The sequence below is a fragment of the Cariama cristata genome, unplaced genomic scaffold, assembly GCF_000690535.1.
Source record: "Cariama cristata isolate BGI_N322 unplaced genomic scaffold, ASM69053v1 scaffold6406, whole genome shotgun sequence".
Taxonomy (NCBI): domain Eukaryota; kingdom Metazoa; phylum Chordata; class Aves; order Cariamiformes; family Cariamidae; genus Cariama; species Cariama cristata.
This window is the reverse complement of record NW_009623699.1, coordinates 10,521-37,559: the sequence shown is the minus strand read 5'-3', so window position 1 is coordinate 37,559 and position 27,039 is coordinate 10,521. Positions and strand designations below refer to the sequence as shown.

The 27,039-nt window shown below is 39.2% G+C and overlaps 1 protein-coding gene across 1 annotated transcript in view; it reads right to left on the bottom strand.

Annotated features, from left to right (window-relative positions):
* The window catches only part of LOC104163745 (protein FAM135A-like), a gene marked incomplete at its 3' end in the record, with an annotated part of 32,649 nt that extends 8,563 nt beyond the window's left edge, over positions 1-24,086 (bottom strand). The window contains exons 1-3 of the mRNA XM_009702855.1: positions 23,934-24,086; positions 23,714-23,799; positions 1,169-1,248 (exon numbers count right to left, since the gene is read on the bottom strand). Of these exons, the coding sequence (XP_009701157.1) occupies positions 1,169-1,248; positions 23,714-23,799; positions 23,934-24,086 (319 nt within the window). The remainder of the gene's footprint in view (positions 1-1,168; positions 1,249-23,713; positions 23,800-23,933) is intronic.
* Between the last annotated feature and the right edge of the window lie 2,953 nt (positions 24,087-27,039).

Sequence of the window (27,039 nt, the reverse complement as noted above, 5' to 3'; positions counted from 1 at the left end):
ATCACATATGTAAGACACTTGTTCTGGGTCCCAAGCAATTCTAGTGAAATACTGAAGGACATGGGAGATAGAAATCGAAGAAAACTGCATTTAAATTATCATGGGACCTCATGAAGAGCTGGGAAGGGCTGGGCAAGGGGTGGAAGGAGATGCAAAGGAACAGGACGAAGGGAAAAACTGAGACTGCATATTTGACTTGGGGAAATAAAAAGCAAGCAACAAGCAACAGATACTTTCAGACAGTAGGTCAACCTTCTTTGTGCCAGTCCACGTGGAGCCTAACAGCAGCTATTTCCTACAAATAACGGCAGTCTCAGTAACTGGCATCAGCTCTGCCACCACCATGAGCAGGAGAGCTGCGAGCTAGAGCTACAGCATCCAGCTCTGCTGAATAAGCAGCTGAAACAAATGGAAGGCAAAGGTTCTTGGCAAGACCAAGCACAACTGTATCCACAAGAAGGACAAACTAACACCCTTTCATTGACTAGGCTGTACCCTTCTCCCTGCTTTCTGGTGGCACAAACATTATCAGTAACTACCTGATAAAGCAGACCAAGAGACTGGCCTAAAAAGGACCCCAGTTTTTGGGTTTCCTTTTTTTTTTTTTTTTTTTTGACAGCACTGCTAATCTAAACTCATGTCAAATTGCAGTCTTAATGTTTACATCCTTTATGCCTAGTAACAAGAGACAAAAGAGCTAACACATGTCACAATTTACTAACAAGACCGTAGCTTTCTGAAAAAAATAACTGAAGATCATTCTAAAATACACCATGAAATGGAAGAAGTTTGTTTTTTTTTTTTTTCCAGCAATGTTAAACATATCATTAAGTCACATTACTAAAAAAGTGTATTTTACTAAAGGATCAGTTAAGCAGAGATGAATTCCCTAAACCACACTAAACTTTGCCTTTGAAGTGGAATAATCTAATATAAAGGAATCACCATGTTTTGCTATCATAAGTTCTGTAATCAACTTTTAAGTCTCATTGCTAAGAACAATCTAGTTTTTCAGCAGGTCATCATGAAAAAACTTGTATCTTTATTGTGTTAATAACAAAATTAAAATTACTTTTATATTAGTTACAACAATATAAGACAAAAAGCATGCTCCCTCAATTAGCAAGACAAGATAATGACCTCATTTACTAAAAGTTTTTGCACTTACCAGTCGCATGTAACAAGCTAGCTTCTAATTTGTGTGGAATTCTTGGAGGAATTTTCATAGAGGTACGAATCTGGTAAAAGCTAAAGGAAGAGACAGTGATTTGCAACACATGCGGTACAGTACATCTCATTTACCACATACAGATACATACAATGACAAAGGCAGGAACGGAGAGTGGGAAGGAGGAACAGGGTGAGGAAGTCTACAAAGCTTAAAACTGTCTTATTTTGACTCTTCATCCTGTTGGTTTGAGTTTTTTTTTAATCATTAACCAGAGCGGCAGCCAAAGACATGAATAAAAGAACGATGTCTCAACACAGAGCTAGTCTTTCCATGTCCCACGGTGTTGGGGCAAATATTTATGGAGATACATGGGCAACTACACCAGGTAACTGATACGAATGAAACATCAGGATTGCCAGTTACACTACATTCATCTCAGAATGATCTACCACGTAGCACATCTACAGGACTACTATAGCCAGTTCTGCCACTGTAGTAGCTATTTGGGAAACTGCAATAGGCCTTCCCCCTCTGCTCCAGGATCCCCAGAAAAACACACCGCTTACCAGATGCTCACCACATTGCTTGTAGCTGCCAGGTATTAAAATGTGCAAATAAAGGGTCAGACTAGGCAAAATATGACAGCACTTGCAGCATTAAGACACAGCACTACTTATTGCCTTTATGCTATCAAAGGCAGGAACTGCAGGCTTAAAGTCTAAAATTACAAAAAACACAAAAGTCTTTTGGGTCCCTGCCCCCATCTTCAAACAGTTTTTAATCTTACTCAGTTCCATACTGTTTCCAACTTTGATTTTAATCTACGAAATCCCTAATTTTAACCCATACTGATTTTATGGAAGTCTTTACATAACAAAAGCACCCATAAATACACTTAAATGACATGTTCTATCCATCTCATCTCATTTCAGATAATTTATTTTTGTTTGAAGGGGTTAGCTTCAGCTCCTCAGTGAGCTGACGTGACCTACCACACAGGTCCACAAACGCTAACACCAGCAAAAGGGAGGGAGCAAGAACATTCGCAAGCAGAGAACAGGAAGACAAAAATGTCTTTTTAGGCAGAAGCATGGTCCTAAATGCCCTTATGAGTATGCAATTTACCCTTTGTATTCTACTCACGGTATAAACCCATTCACAGTCTTATGGTTCATTTTCATCATCCCCACTATCCAAACCCAAACTACTCTAATCTATCGTGGGGTTCTGATTTTGACTTCTAACACTTCAACTAAAGCTGACCACCCAAGACCTTGCTACCAAGTGATGCAGCTGTGTACTAGCCTAACAATCAACCAATAAAAAAATTCTTAATTTAATCCTTCCACAAAATTAAAGTCAACTTTAGTCTGGTCAAAACTATGTATCAAAAAATGCTTTATAATAGAAGACACTTAATGAACCAGTGATACTGCTAGACATAAGAGATGACAGCAAAATGATTCTTACCTTTTAAAAATGGAATAAAGCTTAACCTATTGCAAACTGATAAATTATATGTTTTGGTTTTAGAAATCCACAGGTCAAACGTAATTCATAACTGATTCATAAACAGTAAATGAATTTATTTTGTATTGGATTAAAAAACCACAAACATTAAGCTTTCACTGTCATCTTCTCCAAGAGTGTAAGGAATTGAGGAGATTAAAAAAGCCCTCTCAACATTAGTCCAGGAGGATGCAATCTAGTACACTGAAGTACTCCTTTTTTCTGGGTCAGATGTAACTTCCATCATTCAATTAGTGACACATTTCACCTATACTGGGGGCCCATGATACATTATAACGTATGACAGTCTCAGCAAGGAGATACTTTCCACCAGCCCCAGCTTCACAGTGTCATTTCTGGACCCACAGTAAACATTTATCAAGAGCCTGACACCCTGCCACTACAAGCTGCATCTTCCCATCATCCAAATGACCAGCCTGTCATGGCAGGGCATACTGCTTCTTACCTCAAGTATGAAGAAAACAATGCAAAATCATTGGTATGGTTTATATTAAGTATTATGCCTCAGTAGTTCAAAGACATGCCAGGTATTTTATATCATCTCACCCTAACCCACCAAACTAGGTTGCTTTATTAGGTCTTAAAATATCCAAAATTCGGACCATTCTCAGTTCACGTTTAGAACCATGTGACAGCTCTATACAGCATACATTTAACTAAAACTTAACAACTTTACCAAATGCGGATAGATTAATGAATTAGGACTGTAACAAGGTAACATGAAAGGCAAAGGCAAAATGAAAACTGAGCACCTAACAGAAAAAAAGGTGCAACGTGATATTCCTATTACTTAATGCCATAAGACTCATTTGCCCTAAAGATGCTATTACGTCCCTGTTTACAATCTGGGCCTCAAAGCAAGCAATCAATAGAACTGTTTGTGCTTAGAACGCAATTTGTGAAACCCAAAGGCTTTCAGAACATCCTTCCTTTTCCTATTATTACTTGCTAGCAATTAATCAAAAGCAGATTATTCTACCCTTTATCCAGTAAACCCTTTACATGCCCGATATATTTTAATTTGGGTTAATGGGGAGATGAAGGTGCATTGTTTGCTTGTTTGAGACAGGTGGCTTTGATTTTCAGCCGATTTGTACTTCAAGCAGTTCATAACATAAAACATTCACCTGTTAATCTGAATAATAAAATCCTGTACGAGTTCAGCTCAGGGCAAATTTGTAAACATTAATTCAAAATCTTGTGCCTAGATCTTTGAAACAACTATTTAAATGCATCAATATATTTAAATAAGAAAAACAACCTCCTACACATTATTTACCCAAATTACTCACTGTCACTGATCTTTAAATGCCATATATAGTAAGGACCTATCTGCAAATGAAGAGTTATGATACTGAAACACGGTACTTTATTCACAAAGGAATTACATTTGTAATACATAAAATAAGGAAATTCTTTCTAAAGTTAAGATACACATTCCTCATTTGACAGCAAATTTTAAAAGAAATGTCAAAAAATTAAAAAAACCTTGCATCGAGCCTTGTCTTGCATTTCCCCCTAAGCCCTGCCTTCCTCTTCTTCCTTCCATCTCTGGTTCATATTAATTAATCAATTTGTTAATTAATCAATTAATCCTTTGCTATTTAAAAAACCAAACCAAACCAAGTTACTTTTGACTATTTCCCAGCTGTACCATAAACACTGTTTAGTTCTCATATATGCAACAACTAACCCATAAACCTGACCTATTCTATTGTATTTGCTTGGGCCTCTACATAACCATTCAGTATCAAGGACTTGTTACCCACCTATCACATTCATTACCCCAAATATCCTTAAAATTTTGTCCCTTAATCTCTCTTTTGACTGCATTAAATGAGGAAAACACCATTTTCAGATTATTAAGGGTTGCAATTTTCAGGTAACAAACAAGTTGGACATATTTTGATGAAGATGCCTTAAAGCTACTCTCCCTGTTTTGAAGAAAAGAATCAATGGTATTCAGAAAGGTGGTATACTGTAAGAACACACATTAACCGCCTGTGAGGAGAACAGCAGCATCCATCAGGGTAAGGACCTTTTGCTAGCTTTTGCTCCAGTAGCTGAAGCAGGACAGCTCAATATTTCACTGAACAGAGAATAAAACAACAGAAATACCACCAAGAACTATAGTTTACAATACGATGAAAAAATGCACTAAAAACCAGATCAGAAGCAAGAACCTGATATGCAGTGGTTGCTAAAGTACCCTGATAGATTATGCCACGATGTTTAGAATCACCACCTGATAATTCAGTAAGATGCATTTGGATCATCTTTGATGATACAACTATGGTTTGGCATTTTAAAAACCCTAGTCTACAACAGCAGCTAATGAAGTAGAGTCTTAATCAGAGTCACTGCAGTGCAGGGAACAGACTTGGGATGAAGAGCAGACTGACACACTATCACCTTGATGATCATCTCGGCACTTCAGTTCTATTACTACGGTTAGTGCCTCTTCTATCGTCTTTTTCCCTTTTCCCCATCAAACTGCTCTGCCCTTCTCAATTTTCATCTCGTAGTATTTTTGCATGCCTTGCCTTCAGCAATTTGTTTCCTACTTTTCCTGAATACATTCCTACAATTTATTTCAAATTATTTTGCATACTATCTGAAGTTTTCTGCAAAGCTTGTTACAGTTTTCTCAAATTTTCCCCACCAGGAGAAATGCACAGTCATTTATAAAAATTTAATCCTACCAAACCCAGCTGGGGCCCACAGACTACCAAATGGCCACCAAACTAGTTACAGGTCTTATCTAGACAGGGAATTTTTTAATATAGGTATAGAACACACAAAAAGTTTCTTTGTCATAAGTAATTCTAATATTGACTAACATGAGATTACACTCTGCTGTAATTGTGGGGTTTGTCTCATTCAACAAATTCCAATTCAGACACTTGAGCAGCAGGAAGATTATTATGCCCAAAAGCCTTTGTTTAAAATCTTTTATCAATGCCTTCTATGAAAAATCCAGGTATTTCCCAGCTGGCTAACATATTTTTATTACGATAAATAAAGGGCAAACTTACAGGGAACAGATAAAATCTTCCCATTTATTTGAAAGCCAGTTTCCTTGAAAGTGAATTACTTATAAAAAGTACGTCAGGCGCCTATGGCACACATTACTTCTGACAATTAGATATATGGAAACAAAACAGTTATTAGAACAAAAGTTTGATGAGAAATATTTGGGAGACTAATACCTCATATAAATCACAGCAGCTTGTTATGAAACAGGATTAAGTACATAAGACAGGAGCAAAGGGAAAGTAAATGCAGCTGGGGATTTCGCCTTATTATTACAAAAGCCTTTTCTGCATGTTCTTACCACAGGCACACTCACATAGGATTCCTGCAGTGATTATGAACATTTATTTAAAAACTTGAAAGCGGAATCCTCTCAAATAAGTATTGCTTTTTTAAAGAGCCATATAAACATACAATACCAGATTAGCTCTTATTTAATCAAATATATCTTCACTTATAGAATCATAGAATCATTTGGGCTGGAAGGGACCTTTAGAGGTCATCTAGTCCAACCCCCCTGCGGTGAGCAGGGACATAATTATAGTAGTCTATGTTTATAATTTTAGTTCCTCTTTTATTTCCTGTTATTACTGAAGGGAATAAGAAAGAAATCATACTAAATTACCTTGCATCTTTAAATTATAACAGCTCCATGAAGCTCATCTTCAGGGTTAATGATTTCCCATATTCTCCTATAAGACAACTTTTTAACTCTATTTATTTAGCTTGGAAGTATTTTTCATTTGACTTTTTGATTCAGCATAGTAGCCTCACAAGAGACAAATCACAAGTGTTTAACCACTGAGTGGCTCGAATGTTTTGGTTTTCTGGGGACAAAGGTATGGAACATTGGGTCTTCCTAGTAACCAGGGTCACAGTTTTTCAAAGTTGTACCCCTTGCAAACAGGCAGCAGTTTTTACTCAGACACGTCGTTACATGCTAATTTCAAAATCAAGGTTTAGCAAACACAACAGATGGGAGACCAGAAGACAAGTCTGACAACTCATTTTCTGGCATTTACTGGTCTTTCAAATTTTTTAAGTTTTGCAGCTGTGCAATTCTGTTCCTCTCATCTGTCAGTAATCAAGTATACAAGCTTACAATTCACTTTGCAGCTTGTTTCAACAAAAGGCAATCTCTGTTTTAACAGCAAATACATCATACATTTAATCAGAGATGGAAATTCAGGTACCACAAAGAAAACTGTTGCAAAAAATCACAACAAAAAAAGTGCATGTGAACTGTTGCGTGTTATGCAAGATACAGCAAATAAAGGTCATCACTCTCATGCCTTGCCAACATCTTCATCTTTTCCCCTGTAGAAAGCGACGTCAATCAAGGAAGTTACACTAGCTCCTCTGGATCAATTTTTTTAAATTGAATCACTATCGTTTCAAATATAACATACTGCTCTGAGATGTTATTAGGACATTAAGAAAGAAAAAAATCTTTCTGAATAAGAAGCATCGATCTCTATTCCTTCATTTAAGTCCGCTTAAGACAGTGCTGCCATCAGCAGGCGCAATTTGCGGCCCCAAACCCCTTTTACACGCTTTTACCCCTTCTCAAACAGGTTTTGATGTACCAGCAACTGTATGGTAAATCAGATCAACACTCTCAACCACCTGGAAATGGACAAAAAGAATCCAGTAGGGGCTATTACAGAAGGCAGGACCGCATAGCCAGGGGAAGAAGTGGGACTGTTCCCTTCTAGTGACATGACATGGGCTTAGGTCACGCTGAGCTACCAGTGGGACTTAAAATCAGAAAAATCAGCGCTCAGAAATAATGTGAAATTGCACTGCCGCTTCCTGTAAATTATTTTTTTCCTCAACTTCAAGAGTTTCAACTCCAAAGAGACTGGGAAGAAGATCTGCTCACTGTGCACTGTATTTTTGCATTCATTATTAACTTAATTCTTAAGGAATAATCTCAGAGAATATTACCAGAACAATGTTACAAGCAAGCTATGAAAAGTTAGCAGCAGAAGTCAAGACCTGTTTCTCTAAATTCCTAAATTCACATTCTTATTAAGAGGATCCTAAAAGCTCATGAATGTCAAAGATTAAGGTGAGCATTCAAGATCTGAAAGCAAGAGACTCCCAAACACTCCACTTCTAACCCTTTCATAAAAAGGAAAAAGTTGCTGTTCTTGAATAGACTTTTTATTTTTGCCAGAATAGAGCCACCTCCTACAGCAAAAATCTCTTTGGTCTCCTAACACCTACCCCATCTAGTACACAGCAGCAAATATATCCTTAGAAGAACAAAGTTAAAAATCCAAACTCACAAGAGTTAACCTTCTGATGCCAGTTTAAATAAATTAAACAAATTACATGGGCACAAACAGACTAAGTAGCCAAATGCCTTTTTCTCCTGCCAGGTTCCACAAGCTGGAGATCCCGAAGACACACTGTTCAACAAGTATAAAAAAAATTAAACAAGCAAACAAAACAAATATTTTTCTAATGTTTACATTTTGTGAAAGGCTGTTGTTTCGAGAAAACAGTAATGAGCATTGCAGAAAACTTCAGATGGTGTCCAAAAGAATTTGAAATGAATTGTATGTAGGAATGTATTCAGGAAAGGTAGGAAACAAATTGCTGAAGGCAAGGCATGCAAAAATACTACGAGATGAAAAGGCAGAAACGTTTTGCATGAAAATGCAAAATTGAGAAGGGCAGAGCAGTATGATGTGGAAAAGGGAAAAAGACCATAGAAGAGGCACTAACCATAGGAATAGCACTGAAGTGCCGAGATGATCATCAAGGTGATAGTATGATTTACTGTATACGTACACTGAGCCTTAATCCTTCCACGGGCACGCTTACCTGAATCCTGGTGTTCCCCTTACGAGGCTGACCTCCCACCACCGCTCCCTGTAAGCTGGCATCTGCAAAACCCACTGAAGAAGAGACCAAGTTCTCCTTGGGAAGTTGGAAGCTGAGTGTCTCAGCTTCTCTGGATGTCTGCAGACTCGCCTCTCTATCATCTCCTTCTTCCTTTCAGAGCTGACCTACAGAAAAATGACTTGGCATTCCGGGTTGATGAGGGCCCTTTCCCCAACAAGTATCAGGGGTGGCTCCCTCTGTCTTCTGCAGTTGTCCAAGTCCTTCTCTTTGTCACTCATGCCAGCTGGCATTGGGAAATTCTGCTCCCCCCCATAATAAGGAAATACCAAGAATAATGTCTTGAAAATGAGACTATACTTTTACAACACAAGGATTTTTGCCCGCAATCAAGTTTAGGGAGTTCTGTTTTCCCCTTTTCCTCTGCCCTGTCCTCCCAGGCACTCAGTCTTGTCCCTCTGCCGCAATACGCTGCCACCTTCCTCAGTTACACCAAGGCGCTACTTGCAGAGCAATTCTGCAAATTGGACCGATTCAGCAGCTCAACTTACAGCAGGCCGCTCCAGCAGCTCAGCCAGCACAATCAATAGGGCAGCGCACTGCGGTGGCACGAAGCAGCCAGCAGGAAGGAAGGCAGAAACTCTGCAGTATCTCTACATAAGAGTCTAGGGAAATTAGAATTGACATACCTGATGTCTGTCATAACTCTGTACCCTACGGGCAGGGATGCCAACTGAGATGAATGCAGAAGTTCAAACAGAGGTTTTGTTTCAAAACCTACTAATCTCTGGGCTGCTCTCACTCAGCAGATCATAGTGACATAATGGCCTCTCCTGTTCAAGAGATATCTTCCTAACACGGCGGTTAGAACTTTCACAGACATTTCTCTCAGGATGCAGTCCAGCATTGCAGCTAAACCACCCCAAAAGCTAGTTGGTGACAGAAGTAGGAATCCTGTTCCTCCAGTGTATTTTTACACTCCTCCTGCAACAGCACTGACAGGATACCTGATCCTGGTGTGAGCCAGGGAGATAAACCGGCAAAACCAGAATCGTATTTTGCGGGTTTTTATTTTTCTGCTGGCTTACCATTTTGAGCTGACCAAGTATAAGGTAGAAGAGCATTACTGCAGGCACACAGGATGCACCAGAACCAGGGCCACCCCATTCAGGTAGCTGCTATCCAACAGATTTCCCTACCTGTAACATCTACCCCCTTAGCCCAGCGCTCCTGCCACCTTAACCCACTCTCCGACTACACCGCTGCAAAAGCAAGCCTGTCTTATTGACCACAGAACTGCACGACTGCAGGAGCAAACAAAACAGGAGAAGACCATGCATATCACACCTTGTGGCAGATACATGCAGTTGTACTGGCTCACGCCAACTACAAATCCATAGATGAGAACGCTGCTTCACAACAGATTCAGATTGATGGTGCTAACAGTGGGCCATGCTGGGTGCACTTTCTCACCTTCTCCCTCCACCAAAACCAGTGCTCAGGCAGTTTCACAACCATCCATATCAAAGCAACTGGCACAGGTGAAAAATACACCTTTTTTTTTTTTTTCTTTTTCATCCCCGTCTGATCACCTCCAATAGCCTGGAAGTTACTTCTTGCATTAAAAAGACATGAAAACACACAATGAGTAACAGCAGAGGTCTTGATTATTTAGCATATGGTATTCATCATCTTTTTGGAGAAAGAATATACGTTTTTAAAGCAATTTTAAAACTTTGCAAAGAAACAAATGAAGTTTTTTTATGGGTAAACACAAATATGATGGCCCAGTCTGGAGAGCCTCTTAAGTCTTTGCAGATGCCTTGAGCTTCTTTCCCCACTGCCAACATGAGTCAGAATCTGGGAAAGGGAGAACAAGTCGAAGGGGATGAAATAAGGTAAAAAAAAAAATAAATCTGAGAAGTTACTTTATATGGAGCACAGTAATTGGCAGGAGGTTTACGGAGTGAAAGAGCAAGGTACTTTGAAGAGAGCACCTGATTGAAGAGGAGGCAGCAAGTCTGAGTTTGGTGGTGGGCCTGAGCCCAATTCCATAGTCAGATAAAGCTATATACTCGCTGAAGCATGTGATGATCCAGTAACCTGCTGTTTGCGATTACAAATACAGGTATGCATAAAGGTATGACGAGATGTACATGCAGCAGAAGAGACACAAAAAGACACCATACCAGCAACTTCTGTCGTATCACCAGGCAGTCAAGACTATGGAACACAGAAAGAGCATCTCTCTCTCTCCCTTCCTTCAGATAGCCACGGATGGCAAACCAACTTAAAGAACTAACACAATTACCTTTCTGCTGTAACTATTATGCATATTAACCAAGCACACGTAAATAGGGCAGAACACTTAGGAACAACGGATTTTTCTCTGGGTTTTGCTACCATCACACAGGGACAGGTCTGAACTGTAAGCCTATGCAGAAGCTACAGCCTTCTGCATAAGAGAGTGCTAACTCATTAGAGAGTCTCAAAATTAGCAATTTTAATGACTAAACATGTATTTAATGCAAAGTTAAAACTGCTACTGCTGTCACATGCCATTTCAGAATACTGAACTCAGTAAAACTCAAATTAAGAAAGAGAAGGTACATACTTAAGAAACCATTATTCTGATGTCTTCAACTAACACCTACTCCCATTCTACCTTCATATTACACACAGAAGCTAGCTACATTGTTCTACAGATTATAAAAAAAAAAAGGGCCTTCTCCAGAGAAAACCCTTTTATACTCAATACTGTCTTACAGTGCCATTTACTCCCTCACTAAACTCACTGATCATGTTTCTGCTGACAGTCTTCATGACAAGACATGCTGATATACAGCTTTTACTTTGCAACATGAAATGGTACCTGGTGTTACAAACACATGACACATCTTTCTTTGATCGCATAAAGGAAGAAGGAATTACATAGACCTCCCAAATACAGTCCTCAAAGGAGGATAAATGACATAAACCATACCACAATTACATATAACCTTGCTGTCACACAAAATAGCTGCACCTATCACAGTGCTGTCAGGCTCCAGTAAGACATTAAGATGGCATAAGCACACATCTGAGTTCTTTGCTTTTTTGTTCTTAAAAACTGGAATTTTGCAGAATTCAGTGCCTGGAGGGTATGGGATGCCATTAGACAGCTTTAATTCCAAGTTGACAAAATATTTCCAACTGCAAAATAAAAGTTACAATTGTAAAAGTTATGATGTTTAAAATTTCCAAAAATACTACATTGGTCTAAGAGCTAAAATCTGACCAAAATTCAGGTGATTTGAAATTTGTACCCAGTATCTGAGAAGTCTAGAACACGCAATGAGTACCCATCAACATTGGACAAAATTTAAGGTATATTTTTTGAACCAATATGGGGAGATGCAGGAAAAAACACCCAACACACCTAAGTTTTTATAAAACACACCTCCGGGACAACTACAATTACCAACTGCTAGCTATACCTCTATGAACAATGACTGAAGAAATAAGCACATGTACCGTCATCTTTACACATCAGAATACATACCTAAAACAGGTAGCTTCAGGACCTGATTTAGTTTCTCAGGTTGGAGGCTAGTCTTCCAGGAATTAACATAGAGAGGGAGGGATCCTCTAGGCTTCAGAGCAGAAGCCCAATTTACCATGGCTCGAGCTGACCCCTAGATAAGCTTCCCTGTGGGCTAGAAGTCTCCTAATACAGGCATTGTACTCTCAGATACCTGAAGATAAGCTGTACAACCTCCCCATGTTTTCAGTTTTACTCACGTAGCTAGGGCAGAGTATACTTCAAAAGCCTTAATTTCTCAGCTAACTCAAAGGAAGCAGTGCTCAATTTTCCACTTAACTCTTCCAACTCCTATTCTCAACAAATACAAGGTTTTTTATTTTAAAAGACAAGATTCTGAAGTACCATCATATGGTACTTCAAATTGTTATTGCTCTTTGGGACCAGACCATGTCATTCGTGTCTCGGACACATCCTGCATCAGAAGGGCTAATGGGATATTTGATATATTAACTTCTAACTTCTGAAGCAATATCAACTTAATATGTGACTTCCCCACTGCTCATTCCCAGTCTTACCCATTCTTGCCTCAGACCAAGCAGGACCTGTGTGTGTGCATCCACTGCTGAACTAGAATCAGAAACTGATGCACTTTTTTAAAAGAAAAATAAAACCAGAAGAAACGTATTTGCATTATTTTTCCTAGACAGACTATTCCCTTGAATTTACAGCCCAGCCCTCCAAATGTTAAACCTGTATTACTGCTATTTGTATTACTGTAAAACCATAAGCTGAACAACAGAGCACCTTGCAACTGTTAGACAAATTTGACAGCTTTCTTCTCCCTTTGTAAAGACTGTATTACACTAAGTAAAGATCACAGTACAACACTTCAGAAGGTAAGCTACTTGTCAGAAGGCAATTTACAACACTTATTTCCAGAAAGTTACGTCATACAGAAATGTAGTTTGAAAGTAAAAGTATGACTGGGCTGTATGAATTAAGAAGAAAAGCAAACAGGTGAGCCTGAATGCTCCTTGTCCATTAAGAGTTTGTTATTTGATCATATGCTAACCACACAAAACGTTAGCAGAGGCTACTTCTTTATTTAAGAACAAAACCTTTTCATTCCTGATGTAGCCAGGAGAAAGAAAAGTGGTCCTACTAAAAGTGTACTCTTCAAATTTTAATTTCCTGCTAATAAATTATGAAACTAATGTAGACAACTCACTGGATCCAGTAAAAAATACAACTTTTCATATATTGCATTATTTCTCATGAAATTACTGTGTATTCATTGTAAGATTCATTAAAATTCATACTCTGATTCAATGCATTTTCTTTTACACTACAGTAAACAACCACACACATGGAAGCATAAAATGTGAATGCTGCCCAGACACACCAGTAAGTATCTGCACACGCAGAAAACATAAATCTGTGGAACAGAAGAACACCAGAAGGCTATATTTCCAGTAGTCTCTGAAGCCTAAATTGCTTTGACTTTCAATGGGACTTGTGTTCACAAGCAACTTAGTGCTACTAAAATCTTACCAATAATCTAATTTCAGTTATGATACATCTCCAAAAACATGTTTTATGTTAGAATCCACTACAGTGTGTTCTGTGGAAGGTATTTAATAATCATCTTCGATCTGTTAACCAGTATTTATAAAGCAAAACCACTTTAAAAAGTGTGGTAGACTTGCATTACTAATGTAAACTCTTGGTGTGCTTTTGCAAGAATCTTTTAAGACTGAAAGTCAAGTAACAGATAACTAGACACACTGAGCACAAATGTAAACCTGCAGCTACAATAAAGTGCTACCGTTAACACTTTATTTTACTTGCACCGTTCATAGTCTACTTGGGTTAACAAAAAAATTTACACTTAGCCAAAATAACCACTACCAAGTTCTGTTTCTGAAACCCACAATGAAAGAGCAGATATTCTACTTCACAAAAAAAAAAAAAAAAGACACAGCACATACAGACATACAGAGAGACATTACTATTGAAAGTTATCTAAATCTGGCCTTGGCCAGTTGTGTGTGCATGCATATTACTGACAAAATAACAAATGATTAGTGGCAAAGTATGACTTTAACATTGGGATTGTAAGAATGCACAGAGATAGGGAAAAGGTAGACTAAAGCTGTTTTCAAAGCAGATCTTGCAGCAATGTGTGCTCTGCTAAACTACAAACCATCACGTAAGTTTCTTTAGCTCTTTAGATTTGCCATTTCACAGGTGACAAAGCAATACACAGCTCCAGAGAAATGAAAACCTCATCTTCTCACAGTTGCGGGTTACCAGGAAACTTCTCTCGCTACCCACAGGAAAGTCATAACCGTTCCAAGGTAGACATCAGGATTCATCATCCCGTGGTGCAACGCTGCAACTTAAACTGAGCGCTACAAAGTATTGTGGCACTTTCAATAACCACTTGTTTGAATTCAGAAATGCTCAATACATTCATATCTCAGTTCAGGATACTGACACATACAAAATACATATGTAAATGTGGAGGGTAAGCATCCACAGTCCACAGCAGAAAAATAAGTAAGAGACTACTTGCTCTTACAGTAACAAGGTCTTTGAAGAACAGCATTGCAATCAACAGGAGACAGTTGCAGGAGGTAGAGTAGAAAGTGTTACAAGTAAACACTCCAAACTTCTGTTACAGTGCTAAAATTGCCACTGGTGGCCCCCAATCTCCTACCTGCACAAACTTTTAAACATCAGGAAAAGATGGGTGAAAAATCACATTACCAGGACATCATATATTCTAATTGTCCATCCAGACCTGATAACATCACCAGTAGAAAAAACAATCATGCAGTGTCCTAAGTGCATATGAAAATCTTTCAAGAGAACATTGTCATCTGTTCTATGTCCAAAACTGATTTTCATTTCAGTTCCCTGGAACTAGCTTGTTGACAAAGTATTAAAAGGTTGTTCTCATTAATAATTATTATAAGTAGCCAGGATAGGCCTTTCAGTAATAAATCTAATAAATTAACTAGCTGTCTGTTGTGCAAAGAGAGAAGAGTCCTTATGCTAAAGCACTTATAAAAATAAGAGACAACATGTGAATGGAAATGTAAATAGGAAAGCACAGTGACACAGACACAGTACTTCTCAGTGTGGCAAAAAACGATTTCAGGAAACAGCCTTTGTCCAAAGACATTGGTCAAACAGAAAAACAAAACAAAACAACACAACACTTTCCCCCATCTCCAGCACAGAAAGTAATACTAAACTGATCATACACATCCAGAAATCTCAGACTCTGGTCAGGAACTCTCATCACAGAGAAACCCTGTATCTCTAACAGTGTACGAGACAGTATTTTTGCAAAAATTATAAATGTATTAAGCATCTATTTCGCAGATTTTTCAAAGAGGAAAATCAGTATCCTGGTTTGAAAACTGAGTAAGTGAGAAATACAGCCTGACAGCACTGATAAGGTGCTCACAGGAGTGAGGCAGCGTAACACAGGAAGGATGCAGACCTTGCTTTTCCAGACTATGCCTGCTGCTACACTCTATTACAGCTCCATATGCAAGTGGCTGCCTTCTGCCACAACCCATTGTCCACCAGGATGCCCAGGTGCTTTTTTTGCAAGGTGCTTTCTAGCCAACTGGCCCCCAGTATGCCCTGACATATGGGGTTATTCAACCCCAGCTGGAGGACTTCGCATTTGCCCTTAACTTGATGAGATTCCTACCAGCCCACTTCTCCAGTTTGGCTAGATCCCTCCAAAGAGCAGCTCTGTTCTCCAGGGTATCTAACCATTCCCTGTAATTTGTTATCATTCAAAAACTTGCCGAGAAGGCACCCTTCTCTCGGTTGTTAATCAAAATGCTAAACTACTGACCCGGTATCAATCCATGAGGGATGCCATTAGTCATCAGCTGCAAGTTAGACTTTGCATCACTGACGACAACTCCTTGAGTTCAATCATCCAACCAGTTTCACATTCAACTCATTCTCCGCTTCTGCAGTCCACATCTCACTCAAGCTATGCTATGTTTCCCTTTGTATTTATAAGAGGTCAGCACTACAGAGCCCAAATCTAACAGGAGCTTTTATGAGCTAAGATGACAAAACAGCCTGAAGTCTCACTCTCTCAGACCGTCATTCTCACAGCTCTCAAACAATTCCATTTCTTTCATCCATTTTGTCACACAATACTCACATATCAATCACTGTTTCGGCAAAAATTCCCATCATCAATCACATCCCACTAGTTCAAAAGAGAAGATTATGTGAAGCCTTATTTGAATTAACAACGGATTTAAATAAACCAACAGAGCTACCTGGAACAGTTGGGTTTTAAGCAAGTGGCACAGAGTTATAAGAAAATATAATGAAATAGCTGTATTAGATAAGACTACTACTTAACTACTACTTAACAATACTATATACTTCTGTGATTTACAGCTACTGTGCAAATTTCAGAAGCAGCTGACTACCAGAATCACTACAGGCATAGGAACCACCTGTCTTGAACTAGCTGAGAAGCAGGGAGCCACACATACAGGCAAGTCTCATGTATTAGAATGAAGTGTTTGCTCTGTTTATTTCTCCTCCACTTAGAACAATAAGTTATCTAAAAGTAAAGAAAATAAAGACTCTGCTTTAAAGGGTCAGTTAGGAGAATAACATGGTTATAACACTGAGTCCATTACTCTTCAGGCAAATTTGCTCTTGAGTGAAATACTATGAGAAATTTTGGCTGAGTCTGTGCTACTGATTGGTTTAGATCAGTAGAGTGGTTTTGAGTCGCTTTCCCAATCATCCCAGTTTGCTCCATGCTGGTTCAGACCACTAAGAGTTTTCCACGTGCATAACCTAGATGTCTCCTGGAGAAAGCTAAACCACAGGCTCTGATCTACAGGTCACAAAGTGCACTCCAGCCCCCAGAGGGGGACAAAAAGGTCTCAACCAATGACTGGTATGAACAACTTCAAAACACACTCTTAATGCAAAACATCTGGTCCAGAGCATGAGATTAAATCTAGGCTGAAGTAACCCTGGAACCACATAGATACAGGGACATCAACACTGCTTCTAGTAATTCATTCCTAAAGTACCAAATTAACTGTTAGTGTAAACACAGTCATAAGTGCTTCTGGCAATAGTGTCACTATAGATACAGATCCAAGAAAACATGCTGTATTTGGATGCATTAGCTGGCAGATTTCTGCAAATAGTTATAAAACCAGGATGAGATAATAATGGTTTTGATTGGATATTGGGATATGTGGACTCTACAGAAACAGGTGGGGGGTGGGGAACATGCCACAAATTCAAATGACCAAACTGATTCAGTTCATATTTAATAAAAGAGACAAAAGATTGACATCTAAAAATACATCAGAGTGAACACTTGGACTGATAGAGTCATTGAAAGCATAAGACAAAGCCATTAAGAAAAACAACTAAAAACTGATCAGAAGGAAATTTAGGCTGGAAGTTATGACATCTCCAATAATCAAAAGAGTAAGAACCTGGAGTTGCTCTCCAACCACACAGTTTAGATAAAAATCTACTGAGTTTTAAGAAGGAGCTTGATCAGCTTGATGTGATTACTTGCAACAGTCGACATTTTATTTCACACAATGCGGAAGGTTGTTGTGCTTCTAACACCATGAGACAGGCATGCTAAGCTGGGTAGGCTTGAATGTGCACAATCCCAAACAAACCCACAATGCAATCAATTCTATACCTGACTTTGGGTGAGAGAAACCATGCTAAACACAGCAGTAGCTCAAAAATAGGAGGCTAACAACGAAACTAAAGATTTCCTTTTCTGCTAATTCAATCCATCATCCAAGAGCTCCTCTGGCAATGTAAATATTACATCCTGTCTCCAATAAATACAAAGACAGTTCCCTAGAAAAATACTAGAACTTACCCAAATTGACAAAAATTATTGCAATCATCACATTACTCAGTCTTTTGAATTATTCTAGAAGCTCCCTCTCCTTCCCAACACTGCTTTCTAGAGGAACATGCCCAGAGTTAAAGGTTCAGCTTGAAAACAGAGAGGTAGTATCTACTCTTGTCACTTTTCTCATGATGACAGCATTCCACCTCTCTGAACTTGCCCTGTGAATTTCCTGCTTTTTAAAGAGTAAGCTAAAAAGAAACATGCCAAGTAGAGCACTGGTAATTACAATACTGTGCTTTGCTTCTCAACTACCTTTCTGAGGAATCATTTGAATTGTAAGGTTAAGACAACCACAAGACTTTCTTCTCTTCAGGCTCTTCTCTATTAGTTAACATGCTGCTATATTCTACCCTCTCCTTCCTGTCGATTTCAGAGATTAAAAAAGACTACAGTTCAACAGACTGTGCTTTTTTGTTGAAGTAATTAGAATATTCTCAGTGTTTTCCCAGACCTCTTAAGCCTTCCTTAATCCTCCTCTTCCAACGAAGAGTGAAATTACAATTTTCCCTAAAAAGGGGACATAGTTTGTTGCATATACAAGTGGCAGCAAGCATAAAGGGTAATCACTTCTGTCAGTGCCAGCTTCAGGTTAAATTTAGAGAAAAGGCAGCTTTAATAAAATCTAGATGAACACAAACAGTAACATGGCAAAGATAGAGGCTAGCTAGCCAAGATATGTTTTAAAGCAGTATTTTATGCGTCTTCTCCTGAGCTCCTTCCCAATTCTACGGGTTTTTTTATATCACTCTTCCCCAAAATATCCACCTCAGAGGGTTAATACAAGGTGGAAGAACTATGTGCATCCCAAAGCAATGAAATTTTCCTGTTACTCTTTCTTCATCAACTCACCGTGTCAAAAAACAAAAACAAAACCAAAAAACTTCCAACCCTACCAAAAACAGTAACTCCCCCCACCTGCCTTGAATTATGACAAGGTTAAAAACAAGAATGTATTTTCTTTCTACTAAAATGTTCCTAAGGAAAGTTATTCCACAATGTTTTGGAAAAAGGAGTTATCATAAATCAACACTGATATATATTGTTCCAGGTCTGTAAACACTGACCCAGCCTCAAGCAGATTTATCTAAAACAAATCTCAGAAGAACTACAACACTGACATGTATTTTTACTGCAGTCTGTTAGAAGACTGACAGAAGGGCAATGTGTCACAATGCTGGATGACCAATAACCTTTAATAACTTGAAAATAAGCTACAAAGGATTATTTCCTACACAGCCATGGGAAAGGAGGACCTTAGAAAGTAATCTGGGGACAATCAGGTAATATCAAATGAAAGGAATTGAAAAAGCCTTCTACAAAGACCAGGTCGAGTAAGAAGAGGTCAGGAGAGTCTAATGAGGCAGTCTGGAGTCTTCTGTGACTGTGGAGGCACAGCACAGTGTGAGAGGGAGAGAAGCTGATGAAGTTCCTAACTGCCAAAGTGATTAATGAGTAAGTTAATTGTGGCAGCAACATTTTTAAAAGATTCGAGAGAAACACCTATCGTATTTGAAACAAAAGGGATTACAGAAATGAAGATTTGAAAGGGTAAAGGCCTGGATAAAAATATAATCTACCCTCCAAATCTACAGAGCTTTCATCTTCTACAATTGGACAAAAATATTTTATTACAACTTAAGTTTTAGGCCAAATCACTTGAGTATTTAGTTTTAATTCCTAGAAAGTACACGCCTTTCCAAAAAGGAATAAAAATGTTTCAAATCACTATAAAAATAGTCAATAATACATGAAGCAACACTACATGACAGTACCCATTAAGGTCTTTCCAACATCAGCCATCGACCACAGTAAAGTTTGAAAGAATGCACTACCTACCCTCTTTGAAACAAATCCACATTGAAGAATTTGTGGAGCTCCACGGAGAATTCTACCATAGCCTGAACTTCACTCATGTTTATGAGGATGAAGAAGTCAAAACTTGTCAGCACCTTAGTTACTGAAAACAAACAGAAAAGAAACTTTTTAGAACACAAGCTGGGGATAATGTCTATCCAGCCCTTAAAAAGGACAATGCTACACACAATTTTGCACAGTCTCCCTAAACACACAGGCCCTGGGTTAAAGAAGAATACAGGATGTACTCAGTCCCGCCCACAATAACTTCTATCTTTGTTGTGAAGGAATCAAATGTTATCAGAGAAGTATCACAACACACCATCAGCATAATACAATCCTGGCACTCAGCGATACCTACGTACTGCAGCTCTGCTCTGGTACTTGGTCGGAGAGGGAAAAACACTGCCGACAAGGAGAAACAGAGCATGGTCTGCTTCCAGCCCTTGTTGAAGCAGAATGACTGTGCAGGCAGCAGTGCCTCACCTCTGACTCGAGTACAGGGACCGCCGAATCACAGTGTGGCCAAACAGTGCAGAGAAAGTGCTTAACGAGGTCATGTAGGGCTTTAGATGGAGAGATTCTAGAGGGAAGGCAGGAGTTAAGGACACCAAGATGCTCATTTTTAAGTCAATCTTTGTTAGCAGTGAAGTGTTAATTCTGTCTTTTTTGCAGCCACAGACTGGCACCTTCCTGCTCATTTACAACTGCCTGCTGATACTTAAATTAAAATCCAACAGACTTTACTGAGTTCTGCTGGTTTTCCTTCAACAATATCAAGTAGATTAATAAAATAGACTGCACTTTCTGCAAACACTTGGCTTCCAACTTCCCAGTTCCTGTAGGCACTGTCTGGTTTGAGGAATAAGCAAAACAAAAAACCTAAACCAGACTATCCTTCATGCATATTAGTCCCTCTTCCGGTTCTAATGCAGAAGCAGTGAACATAAAAAAAAGCTAGCCTGGCTGGTGCTTGAATGGATTATGGGTTTTTTTCGGTTTCTAGAACTTTTAACATGCATTTGGACATTTGTGAAGCAGCAGGCAGTACTACTGAGACCGAAACAGAGTAGCTGGCAAAAAAAGTCATCGCCACAGCAGGTATGAGTCACCTGAAAGCAAAGTTACCTTCAGGGGTTACCTCTAGCCTACCAACTAAATTATCTTGGCATATGACTTAAGATAAGATTTACCTTTCTGTACTCACTCTAGAGGAGCTGGAGGGCTTCAAGAACCATAGCACAGGTCTAGGTTTTTAACTATAAACAAGAAGTTAATTCTGACCTTGGTTTAACAGCCAATACAAGGACTCTGCATGCACTTTACAAAAACACAGAAACAGTACGTTACTGAAGTAACAGGGGACAGGGTAAGGGGAATTTTGTTTCTGGAGCTGAGTTATGACAATACGAAGAACTCAGATCAAGGGCCCTTACTGCAAGATCAAAACTACAGCATATACTTGACACTATTAACCCAGTTTGTCTGAAAATCCTGTGATCGTCCTAATTTCAATCAAGGGATTTCAACAGATTAATTGAATGATGTCGCAAGTTTTGCTACAGTATGCAGCATTAGGACTATCACTGATAACCTACAGGGCTTTGCAACAATTCCCTCTTCCACTGCTTTGTCTGTAGGACTGCGCAGGGATGTCCTCAGTGGTCTTTAAAACTAGAATCAAGAAGTTCTGCACTCGAATTCTCTGGGGTTGCCACACTACATTATCACACGCGCATCACCTATCAAAATGCAAGCGTATCTTCTGCAAATGGAGCCTGACCTGCCACTGAGCAGAGATCCATAGATCCTAGAGCCACCGTTACCCTTGGCTGCTGGGCAACAACCCTTGTGGGCTATGCACAAAACCTATGATCAAACTGTCCCAACACCTCCAAAAGGAGCCCACTTTAAAACACTCAGGAAAAACTGAAAGGACTTGGACAAAGGATGCCATGGAGCAGACTCACCCAGCTTGCACTTTCATCAAAGTACATTTTCAAGGGAGGAAGACATCACATGCCTCTGACTCCCCAGCACAATAACTGGCACTGTCTATATCCCTGAACAGTTCGCCTCCACTAAGAGACTGGAAAACTGTTCCTGCAGGAGCTGTTGGGCCAAGCAGTCACTCCCAAATGCTTCAGGGTCCCTCAAGTCCCCAGTAGGAAAATTCAGAACAATCCAGAACTAGTCCAATTAGACAAATTCAAAGGTCCATTTTATGAATGAGCCAATTCATCAAAAAAAAAAATCTAGGAGAGCCACATCTTGCATTACTGCCAAAAGGGCTGTCCAGTGAACTTGTGGTATTTCTATTGTGTCTAACAAGGCTCTAGCTGGGGCCACTCCCTCCCTCCTCTGTTGAGCTGACTTAGCAGCCCACTAAAAATCGCCTAGGCAGGCAATCCCTACAGACGAAACACAGGGTCCAGCAAACACTGGCCTGCATGACACACCACCACCACGCCTTTTAATCCAATAACACAGCCCTTGCTCAACCACCAACAGTATCTGGAAAAGTGGCATCCATGCCTTGCTCCAGTATCAACTGCAAAACCAGTAAGAAGTATTTAGCCACACTTCGCAAAACGGTGCATCCACACAATGCTGCAGGCCATCGCAAGCACCCAGGATTGCAGTCTATCAGCTGAATTTTGAGAATGGCTTTTTCTTTGCCAAGCATCAGCATGTTCCATGTGCACCTTAACCTGGGTGACGGGGAGCACTGACTGCCCTGGGCTGACGTAAACCAAATCACTACTTTTCTGTCAAAGTCTTTCATATCAGTGCAAAGGAAAATAGTGTTCTTTGAACTATATACAAAAAACTGTTATGCAGTGATTAAATATTTTAAAGGAGAAACTCAAACTTCGGCAATGTCTTTAATTTTTGTACGCTAATCACACAAAAGCCAACCAATAAAGTTAAACTCATGTAGAAGTATTTATTTGTATAGATTCTATTAAAAATTACAGCTAAACTTCACTAACTTCAATGATATTAAATGTCCACAACTCATTTTAATACTTAATGAGTTTATTGTTGTATTTTAAAGCATATCAATAGCATTTTTTTGTTCTGTCTGCCTGTAAGAAGCAGAAGAATCCTTCAGTAGGAGCTCTCTACATAAGAGCAACAGAGGCTAATGCAGCATACAAACATGTAACAGAAGATGTGATAATAAATGAGAAGAATACCCTAACACACAGGTTAGAACGGAGGGTTCGTTAACTTTTGGTAGCTACTTAACAATTACAATCAAAATAGCATTTCAATGTTAAAAATATTTAAACACTGAGACTGAACATATCCAAGAGTTAAAATGTCAGTTAAAGCTACTTGAACCTATACTGAGGGCCAAAACTTTACTTTCCTTCACACTTCTGGAGATTTATTTATTTTCTTAAGTTGGAAAATCTCCTACATATCCTGGCCAGTCCGTACTGTCCCCACACTAGCTCACCACTTCTTTGGTTACCCAAACTAGTCTTTTCTGAGGCCACAATACAGAATGGATCACAGGTTATCAGATTTTAAAAGACTATCAGAAGGAAAAAATGTTTCTTGATTCTGGTTTTTTTCTAAATTGATCATTTTAGTGATAGTTTACAGCAGCTGCATCAGAGCACCTGAGAGTGCAATGAAAAGACAGATGGAGTACAGAAACCTCCTAAGCCAGCTTTCTCCTCAGAGAAATGCTTGTGTAACAGTGCCATTAATCTAGCTACTTGTACTGGGAACCGCAAGACAATGCTAACAAAGAAAACCGCAGTACGTTCAAAGAATGTCTTACCTCCACTGGTAAATACTCCATTTTAGTATGTTAATTAACCAGTCTTCCAGTTCTTCGCTATTGCTGTCAAAAACATACTGCTTGAACTAAAAAACAAACAAAAAAAAGTTTTACTAAGAGCAATATATCTCGAACTTTTCAGTACTCATGTTCTCCATTCCTTTTTCCTACGTTCTAATAACAGCCCCTCTCATGTCCTCTCCAACAATCACACATGTACCACGTACCAGCATACTCCAATTCGCCCTTGGTTCCCGCACTGCAGTTGTCGGCTTTCTGCAAGTGTAGCAGTCTGATACCTATCTTTCCATAATAAAGTAAAAAAATCAAACTTCTCCTGAAGCCTACACTCTGGTAAAGCCGACACTGCCATGTTCAGCCAAACTATCCCCGTCTTCACCAAGGAACTCTAAAACCCAGCTCCCAGAGGACTCCGGTACGCCCCCAGCCATCCCAGTCTCTCAGCTCACTAGCAGCAATACGCAACGAGGAGGTAGGAGGATATTCCAGCCTGAGTCATCAAATACAGCTCATGTCCCGACACAGTCCTACATAGCTACAAGAGAGCAGACAACTTACAAGAACAGGTCAGATTAAATTCTCATGTCCCTTCTCCTCAGGGGACAAAATTCAGGGGACAAGGGGGAGAGCCCTAGACCAAGAATCCACTTTCTTACAGCAAACGTTACAGGTAGATCAACGCTACCTAAGATTCTGAAACTGTCCTTGAAGTTCATGCTAAACCACTACCTTACACCTGTTTAAGAACCAGTCTATTTCCCCTGTATTCTTAAACCATCAGAGTATTAAAAAAATCACCCTAAAAATTAACCAAAGTCTCCTTTTTATCTGAGGACCTTTACATTTCAGACATAAATGAAAGCGAATGCTTAGTTACTCCTTCTTAGAGGAACTTTGCGTCCTTTCTGTATGTGTGTTTCAGAGAAATACAAATACAGAATCTATCACAGTTTGTGCAGGCAAGCAGTGAAACTCAACTGGTTTTGCCTTAGCTTCAGAGAGAAGAAAACAGAGAAAGGGGAGCATAAAAAACCCCATTATCTGGAATTTTTAAAAATAGAAATCACTTGTGCATGTCATGTGTGATATTACATTTTTTATACCACAAATTACCAAGAATGCCTCGGTAAAATCTTCTTACCATAATGCCGCATCAAAATGGCACTGACATTTATTCCATTTGTTTCACAATGCAATACAGCCCATGTCATACCAGTTCTCTTTTAAAAAGGACTAAGTTCTTTTTTAAAAGAGAGAGAGAGAACACACACAAAATTCTGAGTAGTTGAACTGGCTCTAGCCTTAGATCTAATATTTTATATTCAGCGGAAGTCAAAAGCAAAAAACAGAATCCTACAAATGAAAATACAAAATGTTTATTTTCCTCCAGTTTTCTTCTAGTTGCTCATTTAACACAGTCTTCAGATAACTTTTTTCTTCTAAGTTGCTGTAGGAGCTTTGTACACCTCCATGCCTGACCTTTTCTTCCCCATCCTCTTCTCCTTTATCCTGAGAGATCCAGCACCTGCCAACACAAATTCAGCCACCATCTATCTCCATGCCAATGACTCACAGGTTGTTCCCCCCACCTGAGAACTGTCTTCAATTCCAATTTTAGCTCTTTCTTGGACACAGTCTTCAGCTGAAACTCAATGTGACAAAAACAAGAGTTCTTGACCTGACCTGCAAGGCTATTCCTTATACCTACTTTCCGAGCGTGCACAATAACACAATGTGACTGTAAACCTAGACAGTATTTTTCATCTAGTTTTCTCTGGGTTCTCAGACTTTGGCAAGACTATGCACAAGACCTGCCAAATTTTTCTGCATGTGATTAGAAATATGTCCCATCTATCCTACAGCCAAAACTCACCCAAACTAATATCCTCTTTTGTTTTAATTACCGTGAGGCTGAGAAAGTGTAATTCACTGCATGTATTAGTTCAGCATTGTGCTGCAAAGGACCAGCCTGTTACTTTGATAATTTCACCTCTCTCTCTGCATGCAGAGAGAGCCTGGACTACTGCATCAAGCATAACCCTCTTGTCCTCCTTTGAAATCCTTTCACAGCTGTGCAGCACCCGGTATCACAGTGTTCTGGTTCAAGACTAGAGCTCCTCAGCACTACAAATAAACCCTGGCTCTCTGTAATTAAAAAGGTGAGGGGGTAGAAAAGAAATGCTAATTGAATTTTTGATTGCATCATCATCATGTTGTAAAACATGGAAACAAACAAACAAAACCCTTCAGTGAAGATATCTAGGATACCTTATTCATAATCCCAATTTTGAAAAGGCAACATGACCATCACTCAAAAAATACAACAGAATAGACTGCTTTTTATCAGGATTTATTAATTAATTTTTAAAGCTTCACAGTTATAAATAATTATATGAATGTAAATAACCACAGTTACTTAAATATAGTTAAACAATGACCTAATTTCATGGGCTCAGGGCAAAACTTAACTATTACGATTTTCTTCTTGCCTGGTTCTTTAAGCCTAGGTTACTTCCCAGCCAGTCATTACAAGGTTTGACTCACCATTTCTAACAAAGCTAATGCAAGATATCGATGACATTTTAATGGGCTAGATAAACAATCAGCTTAATCAAGCATTAAAATTCAAATCTTCCTACTTTTTTTCTTTAAGTTTAGCACCAATATCTGGTCCTCTATGCAGCACAGTGATAAAAACAACACACTCACTACTCTGAGCTGACAACTTGATTATTCCCACTGAGCACGGAAGCCATTAATATGTTTCATTTATTTCTTTTCTTCTCCCCTATTAACAGATCATGTATGTGATACAATAATCCATCCTGAACATTTATTAGGCCTATTCCCTTCTACCCTAGCATTGGTCTTTGTCTGTCTGACAAACGACATGTTATTTCTAAGCTTCCTCATTAAAAAGTTTAACATGAAAAGTTCTGTCAGCAGCACAGTTAAAAGCCTGCTCTCCTACTGATGTCTCCTTCTCCCTCCACCACGATAACCCCCTCCCTTTTATCACCCCTTGACTAGGCAAGAGACCGCACATCCCGTGGGTATGAGGAAGCTATATCCACAGCAAGTGGCTAGCTGCTGCAAAATGGACCCCATGCTAGCTGACTGCTGTATTTTTCCTCCCAGTATGGGCACTAACTTCAGTGTCTTCTCTCTTCAGCACCCAATTTACATGAAACAAAAACTTGATCATCTCTGAGATCCCTTCTCCTCTTCCACATTAGGCTGAATTGAGCAATCTTTTCAACAGTAATTTGCGAAGAGGAAACAGAAAATGAGCAAACTAAACTGAA